Genomic DNA, 12,159 nt, shown 5'->3' on the forward strand with positions numbered 1-12,159 from the left:
CAAAAATGTCTTGAAAAGAGACACGAGGGTGAGGCGTAGAGAAGTTATCTAGACATACGCTGAAATTAGAAATGTAGAAAAAATTAACAATGTGATTAATTATGAAATATGAGGGAAAATGGACACTCCAGTTAAAAAAGATTTATCATATTATACAATTAAACATTCAGTGACAAATTTTCACAGAGAACCAACCCTGTGCAGAGCTCTGTAGGAGCATGGATGTTGAAAGTAACGCTTACGAACTTGGCATTCTAGGACTTGCAAAGCCTTGAAATTTAAGTTTTACATTATATAATCATATGTCAATATAATAATTTCCAATTTGTTCCTGGAACACACCAGAGCAACCATTTATTTCTTTATTTCCCATTGTTCCTATTAAAAAGCAAGACATGGTGTAGATATTCAATACATTATTTTGATTATTTTATCCAGATATCAAAAAAATTAAATATAAGTGGTTACAAACATTTCAAATATTATTACTGCTAAATCTAAAAGTGAGAGTTAGAACCTACCATGTATGCATAGTTTTACTAAACTTTTCTATTATTTATATATTTGTATATTAAAGTAAATAATTGCTATTTCAAAAGTTAAATTGGTAGAAAGATTCAGAAGGTAAATTTGTCAGAAAGGTTTATTCCTCCCTACTACATTACATTTAACAACTAAAAATATTTTAATATATACCTAGATCAGCCACTATGTGGCACCAAGGACCATACACTCTTAGTTTCCTGAACTTGTTAGGGAACCAACAGTAGAAAGAATGAGACATGTTAATTTTATAATTCTTACCTCTAACTTACATTTTTAAAATATATGTCAAATGTAATTGTTGATGTTTTATTCTCTCAAATTTCAAAAATCAAGTAAAACATGACATATAACCGAATATATCTTTGAGACCCAAATTTTCTAAAGACAGAGAGAAAAACTAGACTGAAACTATAAGTATATCCATAAGTTCACTCAAGGATTCTCTGAAAAATACTACAATTCCTTGGTTACATCTAATATTTATCATTCACCTAATAGCAACTAATTACAAGAAAGCATTTCAGTATACTTAACAATTTAATCTCTTGTGGTTTCTCTGAAAATACTACAAGGATTCTCTGAAAAATACTACAATTCCTTGGTTACATCTAATATTTATCATTCACCTAATAGCAACTAATTACAAGAAAGCATTTCAGTATACTTAACAATTTAATCTCTTGTGGCTAGCAATCTCAGAGCACAGAAAATTGGTTACCTGAAGTATCAACTGCTGGAATCAACTGATGAACTGAAGTTGTCTGAGTTCTGTAGCAATCTGCTACACTATAATGCATAGTATGTTTGTGATATAAGAAACATAATAAAATATTCCATGCTAATACAAAACAAAGTTAAAGAAAGATAACTTACCCACACAATTTTATGATATCATATGCAGATTCTACAAAACGAGGCTGGTTTTTTATTTTTCGTGCACACAGTTTCAGAATTTTAAATATCTGTGCTAAATCCCTTAACGGCTTTAATATGTTTAGTTAAGAAATAAAATTAAGATTAATGTTTTTATTAACATACTCTTTATAATAATTCTGTGAAAAAAGTCTAGAATTCCAACTATTTTGTTAAATGCGGTAGATACTGTTTTAATTATTCTTATGTTGAAGTCTAAGAAAGGAAATTTAGAACTGTATTTTTTAAGAAAACTATTTTATTTTTGCCTCAGTAAACTCCTACTCACAATTTTTTTCCTCTCACAACTTAAGAGTTGGATTACCAACTGCTACAACACAGATTCAGTTGATCAATAATTTCCCCATTGGCAATGAGTAATAGCACATTGAAAACATTAACTTATTGATTAGGCTCAATTATACCCTTCATCTTCATCCCCCACCCCGCCCACACAAACATATTCTGTCTCAGAGTAAGCAACCCAAACCTACTTTACTCCACTATTTTATTAACATTAAACTCAGATGCATTTTCCTGTATTCAAGGTTTAAATTGGTTAGGATTTTATCTGAAACTAATATGAAAGCAAAATATAGCCTTTCTAGATCTTCAGGTAAAAGTATCTTTTATTTTATCTATTAAAAATCCTATTGGCACATAAACACAATTCATTGATTTTGTTTTACAGCTAAGAAATTATGGTAGATATGACTTACACTTCTTGGTGAATCTTACTATTTCTAGCCTTTCTCTAGGACCTCTTAGGAAGAGATGGGAGAGTTGGGCACACTGGAAATAGAAAGCTCTGTTAACCTCCTAGAGAAGTGACCAACACACTTCTCTAACTTTGGTAAGTTTTACCACTTCTATAGCCAGCCTATGAAAAGCATTCAGAAATAGAGTCAATTGCCACCAGTGGTTTAACCTGAAGAAAAACAATGATGGAGGTGTGGAGGTGTCAGGTTAAAATAGGAAAAGAAATCACCTGCTACTAGACTTTTTCACCTACTAGTAAATAGGGCTTGATATACGCGAGCACTAAGATTGAATGGGTCAAAATAAAACCAAAGCTAAAATATAATAATAAAAGATTTAGATAAAATTATAAGAAACATTTTCCTGAATGGAAGTCTTAAGAGGTTTTGAACTGGAACAAGCTAATATTAGAGCTTGATAACTTTTATTTTTTTCTTTTTTAAAGACAGGGTCTCACTCAGTCACCCACACCCAGGTTGGAGTGCAGTGGCACAAACACAGCTCACTGCAGCCTTGAATTCCTGGGCTCAAATGATCCTTCCACCTCAGTCTCAGCCTCTGGAGAAGACAGAACTACAGGTGTGTACCACCATACATGGCTTTTTTTTTTTTTTTTTCTTTTTTTGGAGAAACAGGTCTTGCTGTGTTGCCCAGGCTGGTTTCAAACTCCTGGTCTCAAATGATCCTCCTGGCTCAGCCTCCTAAGGTGTTGAGATTACAGGCATGAACCACAATGCATGGGCTTGATACTTTCTTTAGACCAAGTCAGAAAACTGTTGAAGATCATTTTCAGGGGTGTCCAATCTTTTGGATTCCCTGGCCCACACTGGAAGAATTGTCTTGGTCACAGATAGATCAAATACTCTAACACTAATGATAGCTGATAAGCTAAAACAAATCGAAAAAAAAAAATCTCATAATGTTTTAAGGAAGTTTACAAATTTGTGTTGAGATACATTCAAAGCCATCCTGGGTGGCATGCATCCCATAGGCTGAGGGTTGGACGAGCTTGATTTAGATGAATACTCTTCGAAGTGTGGTCTATGGACCACTGTCAGTTCTGGAAATGTCTGTGACAAAATGAATACCGAAAGCAAGGGTGGATATATGGAAACTTTTATAACAACCTAATATTTGTGTGATACTTTTATTTTATTTTACAATAGCATATATATGTAAATTTTTTTTTAATGGCCAGCTGCGGTGGCTCACACCTATAATCCCAGCACTTTGGGAGGCCAAGGTGAGAGGATTATTGGAGCTCAGGAGTTCAAGACCAAGCTGGACAACATAATGAGACTCCACAAAAAAATAAAGAAATTGGGCATGGTGGCTGCATGCCTGTAGTCCCAGCTGCTTGGGAGGCTGAGGTGGGAGGATCACTTGAGCCCAGGAGTTTGAAGTTACAGTGTGCTATGACTACGTCACTGTACTCCAGCCTGGGCAACTAAGGCTGGATGGAGACCCTGTCTCAAAAAAACTAAAAAACACCCAAAAACCAAATCACAACCCAACAACAAACTGGTTCTTATCTACACATACTATTTGTTTGTTTGTTTGTTTTTGAGACAGGGTCTCAGTTGCCCACACTGGAGTGTAGTGTCACGATCTTAGATCACTGTAACCTTGAATTCTTGGGCTTCAGCAATCCTTCTGTCTTAGCCTCCCTAGCAGCTAGGAATATGGGCACACACCCACACCTGGCTATTTGTTTTTCTGTAGAGGCAGAGTCTTGACATGTTGATCTATCTAGTCTTGACCTCCTAGCCTCAAGCAGTCCTCCTGCCTTGGCCTCCCAAAGTGCCAGGATTATAGGTGTAAGCCATCACACCTGGCTTTTATGTATAGATAGTTTTAAGACACACTGGCTTCCATGTATTCTGATCAGGGTGGTAAATTTAGTGGGGATAATATATTTATATAATATTTTGCAGATTATCAAGCGCTTGCATGTATATAATCTCATCTAATCTTCCTAACAACCTCATGAGCTTCTATTACTTTATAAGAGTGGAGAAGTGAGGAAGCTTATCAAAGGTATACTGTCCATGTAAATTAATAGAAACAATAGAAAAAAGACTTCGATTTGGCCCTCCTAACTACATCCATTATTTTTCTGAATCTACAAAAACTGACATCCACAGTTACTTGTGTTATATTGTTTCTTCAATTTTATTTACATTCTCTGATAGAAAATACAGTTTTGTAAAAAAAACATAAAACGTTCGATATTTTATGTAGTAGAAGAATGGCCTCTCCAGTTTTTCTGTGGTAGACAGATTAATGGCCTTCCCCAAGATGTCCATGTCCTAATTCCTGGAGTCTGTAACTATGTTACATGGCAAAGGGACTTTTCACATATGATTAAGGATTTTGAGATGAGAAAATTACTGGATTATCCAGGTGAGCCCACCATAATCACAGGGATCCTCAAACAGGAAAGAGGGAGGCAAGGAGGGTCAGAGAGAGAAGGTCATGTGATGACAGGAGCAGAGGTGACAGTGATGCCAGTGGGCGGAAGAGAGCATGAGGGAAGGAATCCAGGAAGCCTCCAGAAGCCGGGGAAGGCAAGGAAATGATTCTCCTCTAGAGTCTCAGGAGAATCCAGTGCTGTCAACATCTTGACTTAGTCTAGTGAGGTAGATTTTGGATTTCTAACCTTCAAAACTGTAAGATAATAACTTTACATTGTTTTAAGCCATCAAATTTGTGGTAATTTGTTACAACAGGAATAGAAAACTAATACATTTTCTAACAGAAATTCTCATTTCAGAATAAATGAAATGAACATGTATACATACACATGTAAAGGATACAAGTCCATTCTGATAACACTGTACCAGTTTCTTGACAAATTTAAGTTGTTTTTCTTCTAAGCCATCCTAAAACAAATGAAATGTTTTAGTTCTTTTGTGCTATTAAATATGTTGAGATTTTTAAAAATTCTTCAACATAAAAAGTAGACACATTATCAAGTAATTCTTAAATTCCTATATTATAATATAAATATTATAAAATGTTTTCTGAAACAGTGAAGGTAAAAATAAACTATTAGATCTACTGTATGATCTAGCAATATCACTACTGTGTATTTATCCAAAGGAAAGGAAATCAGTATATCAAAGAGATAACCTACAATCCCATGTTTATTGCAGCACTATTCATAATAGCAAAGATATGGAATCAACCTAAGATAATGAATGGATGAATGGATGAAGAAAATATGGTATATATACACAATGAAATACTATTAAGCCATAAAGAATGAAATCCTGACATTTGTAGCAGCATGGATAGAACTAGAAGATATTAAGTGAAATAAGCCAGGTTTAGAAAGACAAATACCACACATTTTCACTCATGTGGAGGCTAAAAAAGTTGTTCTCATGGAGACATAGACTAGAATGATAATTACAAAAGGTAGGAAGACTGTGATGGTGAATATTTGATAGCAAAATAGGGTGACTGTAGTTAACAACAATGTAGTATGTATTTCAAAACAGTTAGAAGAGGGGATTTGCAATGCTCCCAACATATAGAAATGATAAATGCTAGAGGTGATAGATAGCCTAAATACTCTGGCTTGATCATGACACATTTTATGCACGTAACAAAGTATCACAAGTACCCCATAAACATGTACAAATATTATGTATCAAAAATAAACTATCATTTAATTTTGATTAGGAAACTGGGAATCAAAACTAGGTTAATATAAAAGCAGTAATTGTTTCCAGAAATAATATTAACAACAACTGAAGTACACTGAATATTTTTTCTATGCCATGTACCACATGGGCACCATATATACATATCACTTCATTAATTTCCAGAATGACCCTGTTAGGAAGATACTATTATGATCTGTCTTTTCCAGAACAGGAAACACAAGCTGAAACACTTTAAAGTAATGTGTCCAAAATAAACAGCTAAAAAGTGGTGATGTTAGAAGTCAAATTTGGAAAGCTGATTCTAGAAATTGTATTTTTAACCTCTAAGACATGCTCAGTGTTCTATGCAAGCCAAACATCTTAAATCAATTACAAATGAAAATAAGCAAAACTTCTACATAGTGATGTTTCCATGACTGAATGCCATCTGTCCTTTTAATCTTAAATGTTTCTGAAAAGCTGTGATATTGTCTACACTTTTTCTCTGTAGCCTTATTAAACAGCTAATAGGAGCTCTATGTAAAAGCTGTGATATTGTCTATACTTTTTCTGTGTAGCCTTATTGGACAGGTAATAGGAGCTCTATGTAGTTGTGCTTCTTTTAATGTAGATATAGTCGCAATAAATATAACTTTTCACAACAATGTTAGCCAGCAAAAGATAAATTATTCCAATAGTCATTTTTTCTCCTTTCTATGTAAAAAAAACAGAGAATAAAAAATGTTAAAACAGTGACCAAATTTTTGTGCCTGCTATTCATAGGACATTGTTTTCTTTCGATAGGCTATACTATGATCAACCCATTTTCTGCTTACTAACAATATGTATTCCTTTTTGGAAATCACCACATAAGTTCCTAGTGTGTGCTGGCTTTTAGGCATTCAGTCAATTCTTGGTAACATCAGGTGGTGTATGAGCATGTGCGCACACATTATCTTTTCTCTCAATGCCTACTTTCCCAATTTTGAGTCTTCTGTCTAAAATAACTTCATTTTCATTACATCTTATATATGATTGTTCTCAAAATAAATTATCTACATGTATGTGTTTGTGTGTATCTATCCCGATTTCATAATTAGTACACCATGGTACCGTGTTTTCTACCATTCCCCTCCTCCAATCCTTCTTGGTAACAAGCACTTAACAGAGGCTAGATGATCCTTTCTCTGCTCTTAGGATTCCTTCTGTTACAGCCACCATGGGTTTGTCCATCTCATAAAAGCAACTATTCTCTTCCTCCGGTCTCCCCACTTCATTAAATATATCATACTAAATTTAAACAGTCCTTGAATATAAGATATGTACTATTTGCAATGTTTTCAACAAAAGGAGATAAATGAGACTTACATTTGAAGGAATATATTTTACCTTTCAGGGAAATAGTTTGTAAGTAATACTGCAGAGTAATTTTCTCTCAAAGCTTACTCACTTTATTAGTCTCTTCAAGAAGTCTGATGACACGGTTAAGGTCCATAGGCTTGAAAACACCCTAAAAAACATATAACTCTTAATATTCTATATCAATAAGTCATATCTAACAAACTAATTTATATTTTCCCTTTGTAACTTCAGAAATGTCTTTTGACACTAAGATAGTAAGGGGAGAATGAAAAGTAGATGAAAACTTAAAGGAATAAATAGATTTTGGAGTAAAAATAACTCTTCTGAATTCTAGTATTATCTTATAATTTTAATGTTTTAAAATTTCCTCAGCCCTGAAAGGCCTAAGAAAATATTTAGAATAATAGCACTTCCATACCTTGAGAAATAAAATTATCTTGTACTTGCATATACATTACACTAAGTTTGCCTATGCAGATATATGTTAAGAATAGCTTGTAAACTACAGGTAAGAGATTGCTTTTCTGAAATAGGTATCCCCTTCTCTCAGTACCACCATTCTTCCAGTCATCTACATTTAAAAAAACCAGGAACTTCCAAATTCTACAGATTTTACATCTTAAACATTTCTTGAGCCCATCCCATCTTACTGATTTATTCAGTTCTTAGCTCTTATTCAATTTCGCAGGTTTCCTGCTGTTCTCCCTGCCTCCACTCTTGCACCCTTCAACACCATCCTCTACTCCACCATCAGAATAATAAAACTCAAATCTGAACATGACCTATCTAAACTTTCCAATGACTCCCCACTAATGCCCCTCACCTCTCCTCTGTTTTCACTCATGTTGTTACATTCCTATTCCTCTCCTTGGTTAATCCTCACAGGTCCTTCAAAACGAAGCTGAGGTATTACCTTCCCAAAGGATGAAAAAGGCTAGAAAAATGCTGTGCTCTCACAGTACCCTGCGTTTACATCCATTAAAATTCCCACGACATTGTTCTGAAAGGGTCTATATGTTCGTTCCCCACCACTTTCTGCCCCAAAGTTCGCTTAAGAACAAAGATTGTTGCTTTCAGGCATTCCCAGCAACGAACACTGGGCCTGACATATAATATTGTTAGTTGCTTAATAAATACTTGGAAAATGCAAACAAGAAGAGGTTATATAATTTTATAATAAAGTTATTCATAGGTAAATGGGGAAGGAAATGAGTTCTATCATCCAAAGTCTAAGTAGCAGACCCTGAGCAGCCAAAGCAATCCTAAGCAAAAAGAAAAAAGCTGGAGGCATCACACTACCTGACTTCAAAATATATTGCAAAACTATAGTAACCAAGACAGCATAGTACTGGCATAAAAACAGACACATAGGCTAATGAAACAGAACAGAGAACCCAGAAATAAGTCCCTGCATTCACAGCCAAATCATTTTCAACAAAGGTACCAAGAACATACAGTGGGGAAAGAATAGTCTCTTCAATAAATGGTGTTGGGAAAACTGAATAGACATGCAGAAGAATAACACTAGCCCCCTATGTCTCACCATATAAAAAAATCAAATAAAAATGGATTAAAGACTTAAATATAAGATCCTAAACTATGAAATTACTGAAGAAAACTTTGGGGAAACACTTTAGGACCCTGGTCTGGGCACAGGTTTTTTGGGGTAGGACTCAAAAGCACAGGCCACAAACGCAAAAATAGACACACGAGATTACATCAAGCTAAAAAGTGTATGCACAGGAAAGAAAACAATTAACAGAGCAAAGACACGACCTAAAAAATGGGAGAACATATTTACAATCTATCCGTCTGATAAGGAATTAATAACAAGAATATACAAGGAACTCAAACAACACAATGGCAAAACAAGGCCAGCCACAGTGGCTCATGCCTGTAATTCCAGCACTTTGTGAGGCCAAGGTGGGTGGATCACCTGACGTCAGGAGTTCAAGGCCAGCCTGGTAAACATGGTAAACCTTTGTCTCTACTAAAAATACAAAAAATTAGCTGGGCATGGTGGTGGGTACCCGTAATCCCAGCTACTCAGGAGGCTGAGGCAGGAGAATTGCTTGAACCCAGAGGTGGAGGTTGTAGTGAGCCGAGATCATGCCACTGCACTCCAGCCTGGGCATCCAGAGTGAAACCCCATCTCCAAATTAAATAAATAAATAAATAAATAAAATACAAACAGCAAAACAAAAAACCCCCAACAACAACAACAACAGAATGAAATAATCCAATCAAAGGTAAAGTATTTATGATGTACAGAGATCTAAATTCTAAGTGTAGTTTTGACACTATTTATATTTGAGGTTAATGCATTGCTACCTGACATTTTATTCTTAATTCAATATTAGGTCACAGTGCTTACCGCCATTACAGGAGTTAAGCTCTCCCAGTTTCCTTTGTATCCTCTTTCCTGCTTTCACGCTTACTTCTACTTTAAAACAAACGTTTGAAAAGATGATGTAATGATGATTTGAAACATATGAAAAAGGGGAAAAAATCCTACTTATTCCTATCATGTAAATGCATCTATTTTTATTTTTATATATTTTGTTTTTCCTTATATGCATAAGTATTTTATATAATGTAACTTAGTGTTAACACCATGGCAGTTTCTGAGTTTTAAATCTGCAATACTTTTCCATATTTCTACATAACCATTATTACATTGTCTTAGGTTTAGAATTTCCTTGCCTTTAAAAATTACAAATTCATATATTCTGATCTCAAGAAATTTCTTTCAAAAACAATTTTAAAAAATGAATCCTAACTCAGATGTCTTGGCATCAAAAACAACTTGTAATGAAACATTCTAACTTTAAGTCTGTGGAGTAAGTATCTGAATAAGCTCATTTACTCAAAATTATATTTATATGTATTTATTTTTTTAGACATAGGGTCTTACTCTGTCGCCCAGGCTGGAGTGCAGTGGTACAATCATGGCTCACTGCATGCCTCAACTTCCCTGGGCTCAGGTGATCTTTCTACCTTAGCCTCTTGAGCAGCTGGGACTACAGGGGCACCCCGCCCCACACTTGGCTAATTTTTATATTTTTTGTAGAGATGGAGTGTTGCCATGTTGCCCCGGCTGTTCTAGAATGCCTGGGCTCAAGCAATACGCCAGCCTCAGCCTCCCAAAGTGTTGAAATTACAGGCATAAACCATCATGCCCAGCCATGTTTACTTTTAAAAATAATTTTTAAAAGGATTTACTAAATACTAGTCTATACCTGTTCTTATGGTACCACTAAAAATAGTTAAATATTACTGTTAAATAGTTAAATTTACAGTTACTAAAAATTTTGGTAAATAGACTTCTGCCTTTTAAGACGTGGGGATTTAGCAATGATATCCACCATTACCTTAGCTGTCTTTTCTCTTTTCCTCCTACAGTCTCAGATTTTATACACACACACACGAACACACACACACACACACACACACATACACAGTGGGTTTTTCTTTTCTGATTTTCTACAATATTTGCTTAGAGAGTTAGACAACGATATTAGAATGAAATGTCGATGCAGGATCTTTTTTTTAAGGCTAATCAAGTGAAGCAGTGGGAGTAAAGAAGGAAGAAATCCTTAACTGGTTGTAATCAATTAGCTGTAAACAGCACTGCACTCAGGCCAGCCCAAGGCATGATTTCCTTTCTAATATTTGTGTGAATTTTCAGATTTTTTCTCCAAATGAGCAGGTATAATTTTTATAAGAACAGGGAGTAGTAAAGATTAAAGCATAGATTTCTCTTAGATTTATCTTGCATTATCCATTTCATGTTACTCTATGTTTTACCTGCTTGGCAGATTTTAAAAGATTTCTTTCTCTCCGTCTACCTTCCCTAGCCTTTTCCTCCTTCTATAAGTATTGCTTAGTCAGGAATTGTGCTAGGTGTGGGGAATAACAATGTCCTCACCTCATGCAGCTATTCATCTGGTATGGGATTTTATAGAAGGCTTTGAATGTAATATAAGGATCTTAAAAAGCCATTGGATGGATTGAGACTGAACATATTAACAGACACTGGTCAGACTATATATGACAAAATAACTCTGGCTGACAACCTCTGCAACAGTTGGCTCAGAAAAGTCAGAATTTGGCCAATGACTGCCAACTTTCCCAGTTTTTGTCCCCCTGCTTCTAACTTAAGACCAGAGAAAGAAAAATATGCTTTCTAATTCAATCACAGAGGATACCCTGCTTCTAGCTAGCCCACCTCCAGCTTTCCCAAGTCAGCAACCTACAATCAGAATATACCTGAATACTCGCCTACACATTTTTTGTTCCGCTATAAAGCTTTCCAGGATGCGTTGGAGTCTCTGCTAAAAGCAAGTGATAGTGGCTGACTCCCTCCCTATAGCAACCCTATAGCACCTCTAAATTAAACAGTCTGTTTATTGTGGTTGTCTTCATTTATTTCCACAAGATTTATCAAGAATTTAATTATGAAAAGATCATCTTGTATGCTGTGTGAGATAGAACTGAAGAGGACTAGGTTGGTGGTAGACTGCAACTTCAGGTGTTGAATAGGTAGCAGTAACTGGTATAGAAAACAGCAAATGAAATTAAAAACATCAAGGAGGTAGATTCAGCAAGACCTAATGACTGAATGGATGCAGTAGGAGAAAGAAGGAAAAAGCTGAAGATAATTTCCTGGCTTGAGGAATTATATAAATGATTTCAACATTTCCTGAGACACAGAATGCTGGGGGAAGAGGTGTATGTTGGGGGTTGGACATGAGAAAAATTTGGTGCAGAGGTTTCTGAATTATAGGTTTAACATGATAATTGCAGATTTTGGGTAAATGAGAACACACAAGCAGAGAGTAGAAACAAAACAGAACATACATATGTAAATATCAAAATGCTAATAAAATATTTACAAATATCAAAATACTTCAGATGTTTATGAAGAAAT

The 12,159-nt window shown here is 35.1% G+C and overlaps 1 protein-coding gene across 3 annotated transcripts in view; it reads right to left on the reverse strand.

The window, feature by feature from the left end:
- Positions 1-12,159, reverse strand: part of CFAP69 (cilia and flagella associated protein 69) — a 62,330-nt gene that overhangs the window by 42,861 nt on the left and 7,310 nt on the right. For 2 of the 3 annotated variants that reach the window (XM_021674222.2, XM_021674223.2), the window contains exons 2-4: positions 7,318-7,377; positions 5,034-5,099; positions 1,420-1,529 (exon numbers count right to left, since the gene is read on the reverse strand). In XM_021674222.2, coding sequence (XP_021529897.2) covers positions 1,420-1,529; positions 5,034-5,099; positions 7,318-7,377 — 236 coding nt within the window. Of the gene's footprint in view, positions 1-1,264; positions 1,323-1,419; positions 1,530-5,033; positions 5,100-7,317; positions 7,378-12,159 lie in introns of those variants that run through there. The other variant, XM_064380411.1, reaches the window with a different exon arrangement.

Source organism: Aotus nancymaae, unplaced genomic scaffold, assembly GCF_030222135.1.
Source record: "Aotus nancymaae isolate 86718 unplaced genomic scaffold, 86718_ANA_hifiasm-v0.15.2.pri h1tg000025l, whole genome shotgun sequence".
Taxonomy (NCBI): domain Eukaryota; kingdom Metazoa; phylum Chordata; class Mammalia; order Primates; family Aotidae; genus Aotus; species Aotus nancymaae.